The sequence below is a fragment of the Euprymna scolopes genome, chromosome 40 (genome assembly GCF_053919585.1).
Source record: "Euprymna scolopes isolate OS-2025 chromosome 40, ASM5391958v1, whole genome shotgun sequence".
Taxonomy (NCBI): domain Eukaryota; kingdom Metazoa; phylum Mollusca; class Cephalopoda; order Sepiida; family Sepiolidae; genus Euprymna; species Euprymna scolopes.
The window spans coordinates 31,186,176-31,209,633 of record NC_136521.1 but is presented as its reverse complement, the minus strand read 5'-3'; the positions used below and the strand labels follow the sequence as shown (position 1 = coordinate 31,209,633).

At 36.0% G+C, this 23,458-nt stretch overlaps 1 protein-coding gene across 2 annotated transcripts in view; it reads left to right on the top strand.

Annotated features, from left to right (window-relative positions):
• The window catches only part of LOC145265467 (twinfilin-1-like), a 131,990-nt gene that overhangs the window by 45,362 nt on the left and 63,170 nt on the right, over positions 1-23,458 (top strand). For both annotated transcript variants that reach the window (XM_080121331.1, XM_080121332.1), the window contains exon 2: positions 3,809-3,886. In XM_080121331.1, the coding sequence (XP_079977457.1) occupies positions 3,809-3,886 (78 nt within the window). The remainder of the gene's footprint in view (positions 1-3,808; positions 3,887-23,458) is intronic.

Below are 23,458 nucleotides of genomic sequence, written 5' to 3'. Positions count from 1 at the left end.
ACTAAATTAGTTTTAAGCATTATAACAGCTGTGCTCAATTAATAATCTAATTACTAAACAATACTTTAATAATATAACTTTATTATGTCATTGTTTGGCCATTAAGTTATTAATTGAATCAAATTGTTGTAAAACTTACTATTTTCAGTAAGCTAATGTTGTTTCAATGGCAGCCATCTTAAAGTGAAAAACTTCAGTATAATATTATTTTTACTTTCACATTTAGATATGTGTAAGGAATTGGCATCCAGATGATTTCCGTTCTTATAGAGTTAATTTTGAATATTGACAAAAAATCTCTAGTCGGTCCTTGAAATGACAAAATCAGTTTACGATTTGAAAACTGAAAAAACAATTTAAAGATGCAGACAACACTAACCATACAAAAGGCTAGTGTTTTGTTTTTATTTTTCATGTTAGGCCCTCAAAAAAAAAAAATATGTTGAAAAAATTCTTAAGAAAATTAGGTGGTTTCTAATTATAAACTGCTTCAGCAATTTTAGGTACTTATTCTAGATTTTAATTAAAATCCTCTGTTAATACTCTGAATTAATTCCATAAGAACTGAACTCCACTGGATACTATTCCTTACAAGTACAATTTTTTGTTTGCCTTTTTCTCTTCATTTCTTGTAAGAAATTTTCTTTTTTTTTCATTTTTGGAAAGATGATACAATGAAGGAATCGATATCATAAAAAAATTGAGTTTTGCAAGAAGTCATATGAAATTTTAAGAAATGTTGAAATTTAAATCCCATAAATAAGATGAAATATTTCTTGTATTATTTGGATTATTCGGACTACTGTTCTCATATTTGCATATTTCAGCTATTGTAACTTTTGACCTTCATCAACTAAAACGTAATGAAAATTACATCCAAGATGAAAATCTTGGATATTATTTTCATGCAATAGTCTAATGCAGACTATCAGTCTTTTTTCTTCTTTTTTCTTCTCCTTTTTTTCTCCTTTAACATCACTTTTCCGTTGTTCAGGGGTCAGATGTTTTCTTGAATTATGCAAACTCACAGTTCAGCAGATCAACAATTTCTAAATTCCACTCTGTGTGGTCTTGTCTAATCACTTGCTTCCAAGTTTTCCTTGGCTGGTCAACCTTCCTGTGATTCAAGACATCCATACTTCCACAATGGTTTATCTAAGAAGAGAAGTGTTGCGCATGACCATACCAGCCTAATTGATTTGTCCTAGGATAACCAGCATCCGGGGCAAGTATAAAGCTTTCAGCAAATTTTCTGACCTGATGTGTTCAGTTTGATCATTATTATTAACAATAAATTATACATAGTGATGTAAAAAGTACCATGGAATTTCCATTGGGCCCTACTGAAATAATATGAATAGTTTGAACCTGTGAAGAAAAGTAAAGTACTCTGCAAAATGCAAATAATCATAAAAAGGGGAGGTAACTTCCTAATATTTAGTCACTTATTATTCAGAATGAATACGGTTTCCACATTGTTCAAAAAGAAGTTACTTTTATGTAATAGTAAGTGATGTTAACCCATCGCTTGCGAAGATGACTTATGCGATTGTTATGTGGGTTCAAAGATAGCTTGTTAGACCGATTCAAACTCTGAAGTATTTCTCGCTGGTTGCACACTTGTGAGATGATTCAGTAGCAGAAGTGTCGACTGCTCTCTTTTCCAATGTCATGTTTCCTCTTGTGTTCTTGATTGCTATGTAAGTTGTGGTATGCTGGGAACATCTGTCTTTGGTTAGTTTTTCCCATGAGTTAGAATACAAACCTAAGTGTTTGGAGAGAAACTTTCTGTCCTTAGACCATTTCCGCTGTCCTTCTACAGGTCTTTTTCTTTTGAACAGCTCATCGTAAAGGAGCTGTTTTGGGAGTCTTGAATCAGACATGCAGCATATATAACCTGCCTAACGAACCTGACACTGCTGTAACATAGTGTGCACTGATGGATGGTCTGACCAGGTTAAAACCTCTGTGTATGGTATCTTGTTTTAATTTTAACAATCTACGGAGGCAGGTCGTCTGGGTATATCAAAAAACTGAACCATTTCCACATGACCTTCCATAATAGTAAGTAGTTACACAGTGAACATATTTTGGATGCGAACCTTTCTGCGATTTAGGACATTCTGCTTCTGCAATGGTTTTATCTTAGAGGATGAACGTTTCACATAACCTTCCTTACCAGCATAATTGATTCATCCTTAAGATAATCTCCATGCTAAGCATGAATGAAAAATTAAAAAGTAGTATTTTGTATTCATATTATTTGAATTATTCAGACTACTGTTCTCACCTTGAGTGTTACTTGAACTGTTCAAATAACACTGTCAAACAATTCAACTTTCACGGCTACAGGCCAGAGGAAAAATGAGATTCTCATTCAAATTGGTCAAGTGTGGACTGCTTTCTGTCATCTTCAAAAGTACCTTTAGTCCTGTCAGGAGATCAAACTTCTTACCAAAACCCGCATACACCAAGTTCTTGTCCAAATTATTCTACTCTATGACTGCAAAACCTGGGCCCAACACAAGGAGGATCCCCACCAGCTTGCAATTTTCAATCTTTACTGCCTTCATTGCATTCTTTGGGTCAGATTCTCCAAGAGGATTCCCGATGCTACAATCTGCACCAAATGTGATATTCCAGGGATTAAAGAAGACTATGCTGGTTTGGGCACATCCTTTGCTTGTCTGCCAGAGGAGTTCACTCACTAACTGGTGGCTCCAAATACACCCGTCAGCTCGAAGAAACGAGAGAGAGGGTGCAGCTTAAAACCTGGCTGGCTGTTGACGGTCAAAGCAGATCTGGAGCATGTCTTGGGCTCTTGAATTTTTTTTATTTTTTTTATTACATTTTCACCCCAAACAAGGCGCATTGCCACTTTGGTGTAGGGGGCTACTATCAGGGGCAGCAACTACTGGGACACTATGTTGGGATTTGGGTAGCAAGATGTCGGTTCACGTTGCACTTGAACTTCTGCATGTCAGTAGAGTTAGGGAAGCAGGAACCTAGAATGGAATTCCAGAGTCTACTGGTTCTGGGGAAAAAACTACTGGAGTAGAAAGATCTATTACATATAGGGATCTCTACTGTGTGGGGGTGGGATTTAGCTGCCTATTGAGTTTGTCGAGGTTGTCTACGTCGTGGGGGCACAAGTGTCTGCAGTTCGTCAGAGCATTCACCATTAAAATACTTGTAGAACAGGCAGAGGGATTTTGGTATTCGTCACTGGAATCGAGTGTTTCACTCATACAAAGGAATTGCCCACCAGCCAATGTGAATGGATCGTGCTGGTGCGAAATTGCGTGAATTCATCAACTCGCACCGGGTGAATGCCATCACATACACAGACCAGATCTTGAATGTTATTTTCAGGTTTTGGTTGATGTAACCTTCGACTTTCGTCAGATATATTCTTGTCAAGCTCGGAAATCTTTCTGTCAAACTCGGCAAGATACATCTTAAGAAGGTTGGAAGTTATATTGACCAAAATGTTGTCAAAATTAATACTTAAGGTGAGAAGAATAGTCCGAATAATCCAAATAATATGAATCCTCAATCTATCTCAAAAATTCAGAAACATATTTTTTATTTTCCATTTTTTTTTATCTTTATCTTTTTACATCAGCTTGCTTCATGCCTTGTCTGGAGCGATTTACATTAAATCAAAATAGACTAAAAGTGAAAAATGTTTACAAATGATCAAATTCTGGTTAAATTAACTAACTTTCTTTTCATTGATTACTAATTTTAACGAATGTAATTATTTTTTTTTTTTATAATAAAACAAATTTCCATTTCTTTTTAACAGCTACTGCAGCTTTGAAGGAGTTTTTTGGACGTGCAAAAGGTGGTTGCGTACGTTTTATGAAAATTTCAATTATTGATGGTAAGTAAAAAAAGAAACAAAACATTGATTTTTTTTTCTTTCCATTTTTTTTTCTTATTTTAGAAATGATTTTTCAAGACATCTAAAATGGATGCAATATATTTGAGTCATAATAATATTTTACTTGTATTTTATCATAAAAATATATGTACTTTATCAAAATGGATTCTTCATAATTATTTGTTCTTTATCATAGAAATGGATTTTAAAAGTAGTCTTTGTATATGTTCATTAAAAATAGATTTTTTCTAATCTGTTATACCTCATCACGAAAATGGCTTTTTTTTTCTAATTTTAAAAAATTTTATCACATAATTCTTTGTATTCTATCATTGAAATACATTTTTCCGATTCTTTCTACTTTATGATAGAAATGGATAAAAAATAACTATAGATTTTTCCTAATTATGTGTACACTATTATAGAAAGTTGTTTGTTTTACGACATATCAACCTTTTCGGGTTATTTAATGCCGAATCCAGTTATCTTGGAAATAGTATTCATGTTGCATTCAGTTATTTTGTAGAAGGTTTTTATTCTTCAAGCTATTTGTATCTTCAATTGCTAGCTTGTAGTGTTTGGTTTAGTTGTTTTATAGTGGATTTTAACGTTTTTGTTCCCTGCCCTGCAGAACATGAATGAGTTTTGCAATGGGGGAGAGAAAAGGGTTACAGTATTAATGTTTGGTACATTTTAAGTTTGGAAACCAGTCAGGAAAGTGAGGGAGATAGAAAGAGAAAAGGGAAATGGGAAGAAGGAAAAAGGAGGAAAAGGTGAGTTTTTGGTTTTGCAGAACATAATTAAGTTTTGCAAAAAGAAGTAGAAAAACAAAAAGCATAAATGTTAGGTGCATTGCGTTTCAGGAAGCCAATATCTTCAGACAGCCTGATCTGGTAGCACCACTATCATAGAAAGATTTTTTTTCTCAATTCTTTGTACTTTATCATAGAAATGAATAAAGAAATACATGTACTTTATTTAAATGGATTTTCCCAATTAGTTGTATTTTATTGTAGAAATAGATTTTTTTTCTCAATTGTATGTACTTTGTTCTAGAAATAAACTAGCGAGGGGTACCCGGCGTTGCCCGGGTGTTTGGAGGTGTGTGTGTGGAATCTCCGGGGGGTGGGGGTAAAAAAAAAATTATGAGGATCGAACCCTTGAGGCAAATCCAAGGCAATCCGGTTAGAAAATCAGAGACTACAATTATCAATCTAAGGTAATTTGATTAGAGAATCGGAGAATTTTATTAGAAAATTGGAGACTATCATTAGCAATCCATGTGAGCTACTTTTACTAATCCAAGGACATTTTTTTTTTTTTTTTTTTTTTTTTTTTTTGAAAATTAGAGATTACCATTATCAATCTAAAGTAATTTGATTAGAAAATCAGAGACTACCTTTATGAATTCAAGGCAATTTTATTAGAAAATCAGACTACCTTTATGAATTCAAGGCAATTTTATTAGAAAATCAGACTACCTTTATGAATTCAAGGCAATTTTATTAGAAAATCGGACTACCTTTATGAATTCAAGGCAATTTTATTAGAAAATCAGACTACCTTTATGAATTCAAGGCAATTTTATTAGAAAATCAGACTACCTTTATGAATTCAAGGAAATTTTATTAGAAAATCAGAGACTACCTTTATCAATCTAAGGTAATTTGATTAGAAAATCGGACTACCATTACTATTCAAGGCAATTTAATAAGAAAATAAACTTTTAGTTTGGGATATTTAATTAAAGCCATAATCTGTTAAGAAATTAATCCTGTTTATGAACCGAGATTGAATGACAGCCACCTCTGCCTTTCCTAAAAAAACAAAAATGGAAATCAGGATAAGCAATTTTCATAATCGGATTACTTCCCCATTTTATTGTCACACAAGGAACTTTTGTTTTTTTTCATTAATGAAAATCAGAAGTTTTTGACTCGTTTGACTGGTGTTATTTTAGGTTCTGCTTGAAATTATCAGCTTCTCCACCTGCCACCTCACGCCTGATCTCTACCCACCAATTGTCATCAGGCCTTTTGGTGATGAGTCGTCGACTAATAACATGTGTTGGTCAAGTCTTTTAGTTTTTTTTTTTCTTTTTTATACAGATGTGTTCTTGTATCTCAATGAAAGGTTTGGTTCATCGGTCTGTTGATCTATCAAGCTTAGCTAAAAATATCTTATAATAATTTGGTCAAATTTTAATAAATTTAACATGTGTAGGGTTACCGCTTATTTGCCAAGTTCTTCTTTTCAGAAATTGTAGGTATTATTATTATAAAAAAATCTTCGTATTATTTGGATTCATTGAACTACTGTTCTTAACTTGAGTGTCATTTTCACAATGTTTCGGTCAATGTAAACTCCGACAGGTGTATCTTGTTGAATTCGGGAATGTTTGTGTCGAGCTTAGGAATTTGAACGGAATTTCGAATGGAACCCATTATTATTTCATGGAATAGCAAGCTCTTGTTCCATCAGCCATGACTTAATAAAAAGGTCCTAAATAATTCGCAATTGTAATTTTTGGTCACCCACACTGAGAACTGGACTCTTAAATTCTCAAGTTCAACAAGATACACCTGAAAAAGCTCTGTGGTTACATTGACTGAAACATTGTGAAAATGACACTCAAGATGATACGAATAACCAGTCCTCATCTCAAAAATTCAGAAATGTAAAATAATTTTGTCAGATTGTAGGTTTTGATTATTGTTATTAAAAAAATCTTGGGTAGAACATTTATTAAATTATGTGCTTACTACCTAGAGTTAGCATGATGCGAAGCTCTTTGTAAAAAAACAAATGGACCACTTTAAGAGTATCAGTCAATGTTTATATAAACATTGGAGCTATGATTTACAAGCACTGATCACGTGACTTAATGTCGAACTGCTGACTATCAACTATATGGTTGTATGTTCGATTCCTGGCGGTTCATTACCGCACTTAAAAGTTGTGAAATAATCTGTTTGTGGATGTTTGTGTATATGCTTAACTTTTCTCTATTTATATATATTAAGGCCAGAGGAATAGTTGGCCGAAACGTTGTGAATAAAACAAACCAATAAAAGATGAAAAACAACAACTAATAAAGATGAGAATAATAGTCCGAAATAAAAATAAATTAATATATATAATGCTCATCTCAAAAATGAATTCCAATTAAGGAATAATATATATATATTTTTTCTATTTATTTCTTATTTGGTGGCATGTAGAAATACAAAATGCTTTTTGAAAACTATTTTTCTAAACGAACATTTGGTCTTCCTCAGTGTAATAAAGGGGATGTGTGTGCATGGTGGGGGGGAGGTGGCAGGAGATAAAGGTATAGCCAATGAGAGGATAACCTTTGATCGTTTAATCATGTGAAGTTGGTGTGCGTATATAAACATATATACACACACACACACACACACACACAATTGCACTAAAGGAGACGGTTAGAATCTGAAAAAGATCTCTCGGTTGGAATATGCAATAGTGAGAGAATGTCTTGCAGTTTAAAGAAAATAAGAAAAGAAAAAAGAGAAGGAGATGCAGGGAACATCTGTATGCACAAGAGTAATTTTTGTACTAAAAGTTTGAATTTGTTTGTGACCATCTCAAATTTGAACACCGTGACGTCATTTAATTCTAGCAAACTTTACAACCTTAACCACAAAGGTTGGAACGTTATGTTTTGGCTTTGATTCTAGCTGATAGAACCCAAGTCATATTTAAAAAAACATTTTTTTTTTTACTTTTGAAATTTCTATATATTGGGTACAATATAATAATCAACAGAGAATTGGCTCTATAATAATAAATATGAAATTTGCATACATTAAAATATCATATTTAATTGGATCTTACAACTGAGCAACGCTAGGCAGCCTAACCCTGTTTAAATGCAAAAACTTACCAAAATAAACGTTTTCAAAAATATATTAAAAATAAAAAACGAAATATCTGCCGTAAGGTGGACACGAACACAAAAACTAATAGTTGTAAGACAACTCTCAAACCGATTCAGCTATGGTGACAGTCATACCATGACGTTGCAAATTTATCTGCTTAATGTTAAGATGAAACGGTTCACAACTGCGCAGATGTTAAAATCGTTTAGAGACGATTTTGTGTGCCCACACAGCCACGGTATTAAAATCATTTAGAAAGACGGTTTTATGTGCCCACAAAGTCACGAGTGCTTATGCCGTCATGACGTTAGAAAATAAGCATTTTAAACATAGTTTTAGTTTAATACGTGTGCATGACTTGTGAAAAAAGAGACCCAAAACAGCCCCCCCCTCTACATACTTTTAAAAATTAGTTCAGTTGATCCCCCATAGAATGAATCTTTTTTTTTTTTTTTTTCTAATTTTCACATATTATGCATCTGAGGCATTGCTCTTTAAAATAGTACCAGTTTTGTGCCGGCCCGATGCAGATAAGTTTTTAGCAGACATACAAACACACAAACATACGCACAAACACAGACGTTTCAGATTTATATAATAGATAGACGAAGATAAAAATAAAAACAATAATAAAATAAGATGTATATATCTATTATTATAAGCAACAAAGTTAATAAATATTTAATTAAACCAAATATTATAACCATAAGATTAGAGAAATAATATACAGGGTGGCACAAAACTCACGCATTGGTTTATGTGATAACAACTTCAACATTTAAAGTAATTTACTACTATTTACTTATAAATTTAACTGGTATTTTTTTTTATATTAGTTTTTAAAAATTATATCCTTTTAAATGGTCATCATTTTCGGCTTCACGAAGGCGGGCTCTAGTTATGGCATTTTCCATTATACTTCTTAAAATAACAGGCTCTAGTTTTCGGATTTCATGTTTGATGTTTTTAAGTTCTTTAATTGTTCTTGGATTCTTCACATATACCTTTTTTTTTTTTTTTTTTTTTTTTTTTTTAAAGATAAACCCAAAGGAAAAAGTTAGGGGCTGTCAAATCTGATAAACATGAAGGCTAATCAAAATCTGCTAATTAAACACTTGCCAAACATCCCCTTAGGAGCGCCATACTTTGACAGCAGTGTGGGCAGTTGCTCCATCTTGTTGGGACCACATTTCCGGTTGTCCTGATTAGCTGGCCTTAAACAATTTTCAATCATTTGTTGATAGCATGATGCAATGACTGTCATGCAACACCTTCTTCGACTTTGAAGAAATAAGGACTTATCACCCTTTCTATACAGTACATTTTATTGGATACAATTCACGTTGATGAACGGTTCGTGAATTTTTAATTGCCCATATTTGGCAGTTTTGCTTATTCACAAACCCGTTCAGATGAAAATGGGCTTCGTTGCTCATTATTAGCTTATGGATGAACTCATTTTGTCCTCTCGCTAATTGCTCAATATGAACAGCATAAACGAGACTGCAAATTTGTGGGTTTAATGCGTGTTGCATTTGAATTTTGTATGGAAACAAGTGCAATTCCCTCAGAATTCTTTGAAGTGACCATCTGGACATCCCAATCTGAGTAGCCCGTCTTCAAGTTGAAGTGTCTGGGTTTTCAGCAATGCTGCCCTCTATCAGTACATTTTCAACTGTACATACTGAATGTGGTCTGCCAGTTCATGGCTGATCACTGACTGAACCCTGCTGCCCAAACCGCCCCCGAAGATGATCAGTTGTGCTCTGATTGGGAGCTTGTCTGACATTATAATGCCGACAATAGGCTCTTTAATTATGGAATGGCGATTTTTTATTTATTTTTATTTTTTTTTAAAATTTTTTTTTTTTTTATAAATAAAACTCAAAATTTTAGTTAGTTGCTCAATGCTTAATTTTTCCATGATCAATTGTCAATGTTTTATCTACAAAAATTCTGAAAAAAAGAATTAGAAAAAGTTATTAAATGTTAAAGTTATTACTGATTCAAAATAATGTGACTTTTGCGCCACCCTGTATAAATCTATAAGAAAAAATAAATAGAATAGGGATAAAAAACAAAGTAGATATAGGGGAAAAAAATATATAATAATAATATATTAATAATAATACTAATATAAAAATTAAAATAAAAATTATATTAAAAAAAACAAAAAAGTAATGAACCGGAATGATAAAGAATTCACTTTATATTAAATTAGACTACTGTTCTTATCTTGAATATTTTTACTACGGTTTGGTTAATGTAACCTCTGACCTTTTTCAGGTGTATCTTGTCCAACTCTGGGGAATTTGCACAAAATTTCAAATCGAATCCTTTATTTAATCCACGGGAGTAGCATGCTCTCATTCTGTCAGCCATGAATGGGTAGATGTTGTATTTTGAGTGTTCCCCACACTGAGAATTGAACCTTCAACTCCCAGAAGAATGTAACTTACAACATGAATTTTATCAAGTGCTTTATCCACTATGCCACAATCGAAATGTGGAAATAACACCCAAGCCTAACTCTAATCTCACAAATTTAGAAACATAACTCACTTCTTTGTATTCTTTTTCTATCACACACACACACACATATATATATATATATATATATATATATATATATAGTCATTCACATACAGTACTGTTTTGCTGTATCACAGCTCATCAGTGCAACTAGACAGGCAACTACCTCAAGTCAGGATCAAAACCCGACTGGCCGTACGACAGTCAAGGCTAAGAACCATTACACTAAACAGCAGCTGCTGTGCGGGTAGTCAATTAACAATGTTTTGACATCATCAAAATACCTAAGCTCGATTTGTTTGCACCAAAAACATCGCTTAATACACTAATGGTATATCGCTTTGAAAAGTATGAATGGAGTCATTATGGGTGAAAAAAAAAAAAAAAAAAAAAAAAAAAAAAGAAACCGGAAATTGTATAGAGACAGATCGACTAAAAAGAATTATAGGTAAAAAAAATCAGCGAATAAAAAAGGATCCATACGAAATTTCGTGTAATGGTATATCATGTATCACTTCCCAATATGCTCAACTCAAGATAAGGAGCATTATAGCCATCCACATACAATATATATAATGCCACCATGAAAGGGAGACTTAACTTCATGATTAAAAAAGTTTAAAATAAAGCCAACGTTTAAAATAAAGTTAACGGGGTAAAGAGAAGAAAAGAAAAAAAAAATGGGGGGAGTTAGCTGACCGGTTTCGCTCTCGTTGTCAAAGCTGTATCAAGGGATTTATTTTGGAGAAAAAAAAAAACACGTATTGGAATCGAAAATATGTACAAATAAACTCATGTTGCATTACGTTATGTATGGGGGGGAATATGGGGGAAAGCGATTGAAATACAGCAACGTTATATTACTCGAAGATCGTAGAGACTAATCACTCTCAAGCCTAAGAGGCATTCCTTCTGTTTACAAAGGGAAGGCCTTCTCAACTGAATGTGAACAGTCTCCAAGATCTTTAAATGAAATAATGAGTAAGCACGACTCAGGATTGAAAAAGAATTTGCACAAGCCGGGCTTATATATATATATATATATATATATATATATATATATATATATATATAAAAATTGAATGCCTACTAGACACTGTCTTTGAGTGTCTTCAGTCTCGTTAGTACAGAGATTTGTAAGAACAACTTGGCATGTGGATACTTCCCTTTACAAGTAAACCCTTACTAAATATTCAATTAACATAATATTCACAGTTAAGTATGGCACAGGCATATATGAGGAATAGTGCATCTTCTCTGAGTGATTTTGTCCTTAGTAACATTACTAAACTAAATAGTAACATTGCTACGAGGGGCGTGCAATAAGTAATGCCCCTGACCCACTTCTCATAGCAGTAGAGCAACGAAACTTGGCACAGTCTCTACATAGGAAGCACCCAGAGTTATGCATTTCTCCCATCGTTTGATGCAGCTCTGGAGACCGTTTTTGTAGAACACCCCAGATTGGTCCTCCAACCACGACGTGACTTCAGAAATCAAGGCTGCATCATCTAGGAAACGCTTTCCTTTCAAAAACAACTTCATGGCTGGGAAGAGGTGAAAGTCAGAGGGTGCAAGGTCAGGAGAGTAGGGAGGATTTCATAACTACACACTCATGCTTCTGATCTGGCGACATGCGAGTTGTGGACTGGAGCGTTGTGCTGCAGGAGGAGGGTACCTTTGCTGATCTTGTCCTGCCTCTTGATTTTGATAGCTTCCCTTAATTTCCTCAAAAGTAAAGCATAATAGGCTCCTGTAATTGTGGTACCCTTTGCCAGGAAATCTGTCATCACTACTTCGTCCTGGTCCCAGAAGACTATGAGCATGACCTTGCCAGCGGAGGGCTGCACCCTTGCCTTCTTGGAGGTTGTGAGTCCAAGTACTTCCACTGAATTGACTGGATCATAGTGATGGACCCCGGTTTCATCCTGTGTAATCAGTCTTTTGAAAAACTTTGACTCATCCAAATTCATCCTCAAGCACTTGACGCGTACTTGCTTCTGGAATGGCGTGAGCAACCTGGGAATCCATCTGGCGGACACCTTGTGCATATGCAAATGGTCATGAATGATAGTTTCCACATATCTTGTACTAATCTTGACATCTTGGGCTATTTGGCGAATAGTAATGTGCCAATCTTCCAAAATGGCAGCCTCAACTTGACGGACAGATGCCTCATCAATGGCAGAAGGGGAGGCGACCAGGTCTGGAAGCTGTTTCCACAGACTTCCGGCCATGTTTGAATTCATGATGCCAGCGTTTTACAAGGTCATATGATGGGGCATTATCACCATAAGTTTCTTTCATTTCATCAAAAGTCTCCTGTGGTGTGTGTCCTTTCAAATACAAAAACCGGATCACTGTCGACATTCAACGGGCTCCATTTCACACCTAACTCAGTTCAAACACCTGTAAAACAGAAACCACAATTAGTTCAGTTGTAATTTGTCACATAACCCGTAGAGATATAAATCATCGCACATGCAAAATTTTAGCTAGATCAGACAACTGGAAGTGGGTTAGGGGCATTACTTATTGCACACCCCTTGTAAACTAAATAGTTACATTACTAAACTAAATAGTAACATTACTAAACTTGGAAGTAAAATGAGACGGTATGGAAAATACTAGAAAGTATGTGACTTGTTGTGTAACCCATCGAACTCTGATTAATTTGGTTGACTCGAGTAAAAGTGAATTAGCAAAACCAGTTAAATATAAGATATAGACAAAGTCAAAAATTGATCTCATTCTACTTGCTATAAATAAATATCTCTTTCTTTCCTTTCCTCACCAACTATGGATTAAATGTGAAATTCCATTTGGTTCTTTATTACCTTTGACAGTAAGTAAAATGAAGATGAGTAATAGAAGTATGAAATAAGTCACGGAAAATACAATCAAAGAGGAAGAGTGATAGACACTTAGTAAGAGATGGTTTTCTTTATGTGAGCTAATTAAAAATTATGACTGACCCCCGAACAATCAAAATGGATTTTTTTTTTTATTGTTTTTTTTTTTTTTTTTTTTTTACGCATGGGGTTTAAGACTGGGAACTACCTGTAAATTTAACATTCCCTTGATACTTCTTCCTATAGAGGAAGCTAGGTCCCCCCCCCTACTAAGGTAAATGTCATACAACAAACAATATAGAGTACAGAATCAGCTTCGAAATCTAGCAAGCGAAGCCCTCTTCTCCACCCTACTTCCTCTTTATCACAGAAGTGACATAGCGAAGTTTAAATCAATGAATATTTATAGATATTTACCAGCAGTGGAAGATTTTTTTTTTTTTTTTTTATTCAACAAACTCATATAAAAAATATATATACGATTAAAGGAATCATTTTTGGCATCAGAAAATAAGCACAAATATTTCCAATTCCGATACTCCAAAAAGTTCCGATTTATCCGATTCCGATGAATCGTCCCACCAACACTAATATATATATATATATATATATATATATATATATATATAATGTCATCTACATACTATTTAGCTGTATCACAGCTCATCAGTGTGGCTAGACAAGCAACTACTACCAGGATTGAAAATCAACCACCCAAACCACAGTCGAGGCTTCTAACTGTTACTCTATTTGGCTGCTGCTATGTGGGTAGTGCATTAACAATGTTTTTCCTATGAAAAGAAAGTTTAATTGAAACAAACGTTAGTCAACTAGCAAATATATGCTGTCTCTGGTGACAGATTTTTGCTGCGAGGATGCTATAATGAACAAATTGCATACACAGACCCAGAAAAAAGGCAAATAATGCCTGGTAGAATGATGTCATTACAACAGAACCTACACTACAATACGCCCTCCAAAATAGAGAAGGTAAAACTTGGGAAGATCTTCCGCATCAAGGAAGGAAAAACAGAAAAGAAAGATACTACATTCTCCCCCTCCATTAAAAAAGAAAAAAAGGTAGTACTTGTGAAGTTTGTCTCATGACAGCACAACAGATACCACATTAACCATCATTCAAACAATGGTGTAATACTTGGAAGGATTATCTCCACCACCTTAAAAAGGAGGAGGTAATTCCTGGGAGGGCAGTCTTATGACAACAGAACCGATATTACACTACCTACACCCACTAAAAAATAATACAATAATAAATTAAATCAGTTTTTTTTGTTTTTTTTTCATTCAAAAATGCCTCGTCATAAAAACATTTTTATAGATCTTGGCCTTTTGGCTGAAATCAAAGTGTAATATCTGTTCCCAACATCCAGTGATATCAGCCGTGAATTCAAAAACAAATATATATTCACGGCAATGGTGGAGGGAGTAGATACACTGATAATACTGGACAACAATTTTTTACTTTGTGATTATTGTCTAGATTTCTACAAGTAATTTAGGGTATTTTGTACGGCTGAATCAGGAAATAGCAGCCGTTTCTCTCCATCAGGTCAGGTTTGTGTGCTAAGTTGATTTGAAGAAAATCAAACCATGTGACAAAATTGATTACATTTTGGTGGCATTATCAGCTTATTTTTGTCAATACACATCATCCTAATTAAGGTTTTTAAGGAAAAAAAACGTTTGTCCAACAATATTTATTGATTACCTGATGGAAACATCGATTACTGTAAACTGAATGGTGGACATTGATAAAGGTAAGTAAACGTAAATTGTATGTTGCATCACCATTGTTCAAACTTCAGGACTTAAATATCCGTTCTTTGAACACCTGGAATGCTTAGCGGCAGGGAGGTCTCTCTTTAGAGTCCAACAGTAATCAGCCATCATGACTGCGTTTCAGCGACCCTAATACCTGGTCTCCATTGCTTTCATGTCCTGATGTAATCTCTTCTCCTGCTCGTCACTCATTGAAACTGGTCCATATGTGAAAATAGGTAGTGCATCTTGACACTCATGTTGCAGCCCAAGTTTCTGAAAGCAGTCGGCATGTTGTTGAGAAATTCTTCATAGTTTCTCGTCTTATTGTTGCCACGAAAGTTCTTCACTACCAGAACAAATGTCTTCCATGCTTCCAGTTCCACTTTGTTCATATAGTTGTCGAATTCTGGATCTCTAATGAGCTGCCAGATCTGAGAACTGTCAAAGATGTCAGCTTTCAACTTCTCCATCGTTAATCCTGGGAAACCTGGCACAAATAAGTGAAGCACTCACTATACATGTTGAGAGCCTTGGTAAACTGCTTGATCAAGCCGAGCTTAATGTGCAACCGTGGGAAGAGTATTCTGCCTCTGTCCACCAGAGGGTTATTGTATGACGTTTCTTTCTTTGCAAGGCATGAATTCCTCCTGCACAGGCCAGTTCTTCGTGTAATGCTGAGTATGATCCCTACTATCCCGCATGCACAAAAAACATGGATACTTGGTGAAGCCAGACCGTTGTCCTAACAAAAAGTTCACCATCTTCAGGTCAACACTAATAAACCACTTTTGCGATCATAATCAATTTTCTCCAACGCATACTTCACCGCTTCATATTTCACTTTCAGTTTAGTTGAGTGAGCGAAACACACACTCTGCCTCCTTCAAAATTGACTTTAAATCTCACAGGAGATATATCAGTGTCGGATTAAACGAGAATCCAGTTCGATTCCAATTCGACACAGCATCAGATATCGCTCTCATCTCACACAAAACATGGACAAAAATTGGCAAACCAAACTTAATAAAAACCAACCATATTGCCAAAAGTGCATCTGGGAATGATATCAAACTGACTGGGGAACTGAAGTGCTCCGTTTCCTTCTGAAACAAAGTTTTTACTGGAACTTGCTACGTGACACAATGATCTAAACCTGATCGGTTTGGACTGGATTGAGGAACTCGATCTCTTCACTGTTTTATTGGAATCTGTTTTCAACTCATTTTCCCTGAAGTCAACACAGGACACTGAAAAACATTTTACTCAGACGCCTAAGTCTAAATTCAGTAATGTTTTTCAGGAGGATTTGGGATGTTGTACTAAAACGAAAGCCACTCTCAAGTTGAAGACAGATAGCAAGCCAGTATTTAGGCCTAAACGCCCTGTTTCCTACGCAGCTCTCAACATAGTTGAAAACGGACTGGATCGTCTCCAAAAAGCTGGAGTACTAGAACCGACAAACTATTCCAGATGGGCAGCTCCTATTGTTGTGGTCCAAAAAGCAAACGGCAAAGTTTGCATACGTGCAGATTATTACACAGGTCTGAGCAATGCACTGGACTCACATCAATATCTCCTGCCAATACCTGAAGATCTTTTCGCCAAGCTCAATGGTGGGACGTGTTTCGCAAAAATTGACCTCTTTGGTGCGTTCTTACAAATTGAAGTTGATGAGGACTTCAAGAAGCTCCTTACAATCAACGCTCACAAAGAATTATTCCGGTACAACCGTCCTCTGTTCGGGGTCAAAACTGCTCCAGCAGTATTCCAGCAGACCATGGATTCCATGCTGACAAGCATAATGGAAGCCACAGCATTCATTGTTGACATCATCTCTGGCACATCCCAGGACGAACTCCTTCAACGGCTGATTGCAGTACTTGACAGGATCCAACAATACGGTTTCCATATACATGCTAAAATCTGCCAATTCTACCGGACATTAATAAAGTATCTGGGTTTCATCTTTGATAAAACAGGTTAACGACCTGATCCAGAGAATATTTCAGCCATAGAAAACATGCCAGCTCCAACAGATATCAACAGATATCAAAACCCTACGTTCCTTCCTTGGGTTGGTGAGCCATTACAACTCATTTTTGCCAGAGTTACACCACATCCGAACTCCTCTAAATAACCTTCTGAAGAAAGAGGTTGCATGGAACTGGTTACCAGAATGCAAGGCTGCCTTTGCCAAAATCAAAGCTTCACTCTCTTCAGAGTTCGCCTGACTCATTTTAATCCATCCTTAGACATTATTGTGGTTTCCGATACTTCTGACTATGGCGTTGGAGCCATGATCTCTCACATTTTTCCTGATGGTAGTCAGAAAGCTGTCACCCATGCATCCAGGTCACTGACACCTGCAGAAAGGAATTACGGCCAAATCGAAAAAGAAGCTTTGGCAATAAATTTTGCTGTGAAGAAATTTCACAAAATGATTTATGGGTGTCACTTCACTTTGGTCACAGACCATAAACCTTTGGTGAGCATTTTTGGTTCTAAGAAAGGTATCTCAGTGTATACTGCTAATGATCTTCAGCGATGGGCTACCACATTACTGGACTATAACTTCTCTATAAAGTACCTCTCTACTAATTCGATCGGACATGCTGATGCCCTGACTTATTAGTACATACCAGAGGCTACCGAAAGACTGTTGTTGCAGCGGTATCACTGCAGCCAGAAATCTCCTCAACACTCACAGCTACAATACAGGAACTACTGGTCACTGCTGATATGATTAAAGAAGCCACAGCTTCTAACACTCTACTTCAAGAAGTTATCTGCTATCACTGTACCAAGTGGCCAAAAGTATCTCCAAACAACCTGTTACTACCTTTCTTCCAACGGAAATCTTCCATATCTGAAGTTGATGGTATACTTCTCCTTGCTGAACGGGTCATCATTCCCTCATCACTACAAAACAGGGTCTTAAAGCAATTCCATTTCGGACACCAAGGCGCCAGTCGAATGAACGCGTTAGCACGCAGTTACATTTATTGGCCAAATATGGACAAGTAATTAGAAGATTTTACATGCATTTGCAGTAAATGTCAGCTAGCAGCTAAATCTCCTCGGAAGTCTGTACTTTCTTCATGGCCTGTTCCAGATTCTCCTTGGTCACGCCTCCACATAGATTTTGCAGGATCCACCGATGGACAATTTTTTTCTCCCTATTGTAGACGCCTACAGCAAATGGCCCGAAATATTTCAAATGAACCGCATCACTTCTGAGGAAACAATTTTCAAACTTCAGAAGATTTTCAGCAGGTTCAGCATTCCCGAAACTTTGGTCGCTGACAACGGCACCGCTTTTAGCTCAGCCAAGTTCTCCATCTTCTGCGAACAAAATGGTATCAACCACATTTGCACAGCACCATTCCATGCACAATCGAATGGTCAAGTCGAATGACTCATGGATACCGTTAAAAGAATTACCGCAACAACAAGGACTCATGGACTTAAGGTTACATTATACAAAGAACTGGAAATGTAACATACAAGGTAAAAGTCTAAGATTCAATTTGGGTTCGACACGCTAACCAACTGCGATCATCATATCTTCCAGACAAAGTAGAACAAGATCTTTCTATTCCTCTAAACATCTTGGTGGACACCTTCAACTTGCCTCAACAACCACCAGAAGCTTCTCAGAGCACTGAAGCTGGGATGCAGGACCCAAATATCCGAAAGTCAGCTCGCATCCATTATCCAACACAACACTTACAGGTGGATCCCCAACTTAAATCGTACAAGTGACATAATTAAAAGGGGAGATGTTCGGACGACAATTAGAATGAATCTAAGAATCTAATCTAAGGGAAATACCTCCTAAATTTTCAGAGAAGAGTTGTTTCCCCTGAACCGTGGAATGGTCCCTGGGATTCTCGTATGTAAATACAGGAACGAGAATACCACGAGAGCGGCATGAGAAGCAGGAGAGTTAGCGATTGGGACACTGAAGGAACGAACGTCGTTCTTCGTAGCAGACATTTCTAATTCAATCTGTTCCCATCTGAATATATATTTTTATGTAATCGTTATGTTAACATCAATAAATGTTGTTAACTGATAACCATTGTTTTGTCTCTCCATCGATGTGATTTATTATCATGTTTTTTACTGTTACGAAGGATGCCATTTACCCACGTCATAACATAACATTTTCAAAGTATGTAGTGTGTGTGCGTGACTTTGTGCCTGTGTGTATATCCGTGTGTTTTTGCATGTGTGTGTGTGTGTGTTTTATTTTTCTGCGTATGTGTGAATTTGTTTATGTGTCCATGTTTTTTGCTGTTTTTTGTGCGTTTGTGTGTGTGCGTTCACGTTTCTTTGCGTGTATATGTAAGTGTGTGTGTGTCAAGGCTATTTTATATATTTCAACCGAGAGATCTTTATAAGATTCCGAACGTCCCTCTAAGTGCAATTGAAATTATTTTTCATTAGTTTAGCTGGTCCTATAATTAGTGAAATGATAGAGATCTTCCTAAGTTTCCAATTTCTTTTTATTTTATACGTAAAACCTTGGTATTCTGTTTTCTTTTCCTTCAGCTCTTTTTTACCCAGCATCATATCATAAACTAGCAAAAATACCCCTGCTTTCTATTTCAATTCTCCTTACCAGATACTCAACAATACTATTTCCTTTGTTTTTTCTTTACACAGTTTACTATAATGCTAGACTCTAACATTTAATCATAACCGTAAATTGACATTTTATGTACTTCAAAATCTTATGTGTGATTTTATAATCTTTAAACTGTCTACTCCTTACTATTTTCAAAGTGTGTGTGTGTGACTTTGTTTATGCATGTGTGCATGTTTGTGTTTTTGTGTGTGTGTTTTTTCCGTATGTGTGCATGTTTGTGTTTTTGTGTGTGTGTTTTTTGCGTGAGTTTGTGTGTGTGTGTGTGTGTGTGTGTATCTATGTGTTTGTGTGTGCGAATGTGTTTTCTGCATGCGTGTATGTGTGCATGCGCGTTTCTGTGCATGTATTTGTTTGTGTCCGTATGTGTTTTGTGTGTGTGCGTGCTTCTGTGTGTGTCTGTGTGTGTGTCTGTGTGTGTGTGTGTGCTTCCGTGTATTTTTTGTGGGTTTATTTCTTGCTATAGCATTCCAGTTATTCCTTTGTTGATATTGATCATATTAAATCTGATGAATTTTTGGTTCTTGTTCAGAATTCTTTCATATTAAAACAAAAATAAAGAAAAATCTGTATGGTGTACTGGTTTTAAATATGACTTAAAAAAAAAAAATCCAGTGGTGAGGCTCCATTTGTGGGCTGTGGGGAATATAGAGTTGCATCTTATCATTGCTTGCAGGTTCACTTTGGCCCGAAGTGGTAATACCTGGTGGTACCAGATCTGGCCGTCTAAAGATACTGGCTTTCTAAGCAAAAATGCATCAAACATTACAAGCGACTAGTAACTGCTTGTGAATGTAATATTCCCTTGATACTTCTTCCTTTGGAGGTAGCCGATTCAACATGCTATACAACAACAACAATGGTGTACATACCTGTGATATAAATGAAAATATCATATTCCCAAAATTATGTGAATTAATCCAGTAGTTTTATTTCAAATAAAATCAAATTTTATGAATAACCAAGGAGTGACTGTCTTAGCTGCCATTTAAAAAAAAAAAAACTAAAAAAAAAACAAAGCAAAAAAAACTCAACACGATTCAAACCTATGAGATTTTTGTTTCAATGCCTACAAATTCCCATTAATTTCTTATAAATGATTTTCTTTATAAAAATAAAACTACTTGATCAATTTATATGTCATGACATTATACAGATTTTTCTTTATGTGTGTTTTGTAATATAGGGGGAATTCTGGACAAGAACCAATTTTTTTAAATAAAACAAAAAAATGGATAAAAAATATTTAATAGATGTTTTTAATTCTTAAACTTAGCTATAAAATTCAAGCAAAGCCCCTGCATAAACAAGTACTTCTGTTAGTATTTGATAAAAAGTAAAAACGTTCTTTTATTATTTTCACATGACTAATTTTCTTCCCATGTGTGCCACTGTTAAATGCATAAATTTAGTTCATCAATAATTCATATTCTTTGTGTTACCCATAAATTTGAGTATTACATGTACTGTATTGGATCACATTCGATATGCACAGACATTACGATAATTATCTTTCAGGAGAAGTGGCTTCACAGCTTGCCTGGAGCGAGTTAAAAAAAAAAAAATTAATAAGAAAAAGTCCTTACATCTGATTTGTGATGACATTCACCTTGTGCAGTTCAGCTGTCTCCTTCAAATTAATTTACTGAATCCTAAATAAGGGCAGATCAAGCACATTGAACTATTGCTAAAGTTTAGACTAGTGACAGCCAATTGATTTTATATTTCAGAAATTTTGAGATGAAGATTGATAATTTGGATTATTCGGACTACTGTTCTCATCCACAATAATTGATCCATGACACAACGGATAAAAATGCTAAGTTGTAATTAATTTTATGTTACAAACTGGCTGGTAAGTGTTGAGGACCTGAGTTACATGAAGAGAAACGATAATATGATGGATATGTAATGCGAGTCTTAAAGACGGGTTTAGTTCTGATTTGGATTATCATTCTGATTCACAATACTCTTGTACTCTGTTGGCTTTGGAGCTGAGGTAATTCCTGGCTGAGTATGATAGTAAAGTATTGTATTCTTCTCCTCCTCGTATCACGGATCTTCAAGACTCTCTCCTGCATCACGCCAAACGACGTTTGACTCGTAGCCTTCCAATATGTTCGGTATAGGTACATTGTGAGTCCTTTGCAAGTTGATATTGACATAAATTCTGTACAGCATTGCTACTGAATTACATCCCTGTTTTGGCATCCACACTAGAACATCACTGACGATTTTATTCTTAGCCTTCCAACAGAGAGAAGCAAATCTAGCTCTCTTCTCAGGGCTGAGTGTGGCACAGCGTTAAAGAGCCCTTTTTGGGGAGCTTCAGCTATCCACATTTAAAAACCTTATGCATTACTTTAAATTGCATTATTATAAACACGGTGATATGTGAGTGTATTGTTAATTAAATTTAATCAGTTCAGATGTTTATAAAATCTCAGCCATGTCAAAGCAATTGAGGTTTACTATTGTTGTTGACCATCATTCATGATGAGAATTTTGTTGGCATTTGTTTCCCCGATATCTTTCTAATAAGAATTCTTTTCTAGAAGGATATCAGGTACTAATGGGAGGGACCACATGATGGTTGCCAGCATCGTTAGTGAAAGTGAGTTTTCGTGGAATGAACTGGAATCGAACTAGGGAATCAGGTGTCAGTCCGTGTCAGTAACCATTGAACCACTGTCATCTCTACTAATGCTGTCAAAAGGTCAGATCAAGTTAACTGATAAGCAGACTCTGTAAATGTAATAACAAACATATCTTTGTCTTCTGGTTTACATGTATGTGTGCCTCTTTCTCTCTCTTGCTGTCTTTCTCACATTTTTTAATTGTAATTTAGTTGGTCAGGTTCTGAACTTGACTCAGTACATAGAGGATGGGTATGAAAGAAAAAAAATCGCAGGGGCTGTATTTATCGACCTCACGGCAGCCTATGACACCATCAACCACCGAGCACTTCTGCTGAAAGTTGGCCAGACCTTGAAGAACAGAAAAATGGTTTCCATTATAGAATCTCTTCTCCGGAATTGAAGATTCTTTGTCGAAATGGATGGTAGGCAGAGTCGGTGGAGGTCACAGAAGAATGGTCTGCCCCAGGGTTCTGTCTTGGCGCCGACTTTGTTTAACATCTATACAAATGACCTACCAGAATTTACAGACATCCGTAGATTCATCTATGCGGATGACACGTGTCTTGCGACACAAGACAAGAGCTTTGAAGCAATTGAGAAAAGAATCTCCAGTGCCTTAAAAACCCTAGCCTCCTACTATAAGAAATGGTTCCTCAATCCAAATCCTGGGAAAACAAAAGTTTGTAGTTTCCACCTTAACAACCACATAGCCAACAGGAAGCTGAAGATCCAATGGGAAGGTAAGGAGCTAGTAAATGAACCATATCCAGTCTACCTTGGCATCACACTGGACCGAACTCTCTCCTTCAAGACACACATAAACAAGCTCCGAAAGAAGATCGCGCCTCAAATTAACTTAGTCAACATACTGGCTAACTCGAGTTGGGGACCAGACCCACACACGCTAAGGACAACATTATTAGCCCTATGTTACTCCACGGCTGAATATGGCGCTGCAGTATGGTCTCGCTCAGCCCATACTCACCGCATTGACGCAGATTTCCACAAAGCTTGCCGGATCATAACCGGAAACTTAAAAAGCACACCTCTACTAGCCCTATACTGATTAAGTGGCATACCACCACCTAAAGTCTGCCGGGATACAATTGCAAGAGTTGAGCGTACTAAACAACTCGAAGACCCCAGACACCCTCTCTATGGCTACTCGGAAGTGGCTAGAAAACTTGTCCCGGCGAAGCTTTGCCACAGTGGAGGAA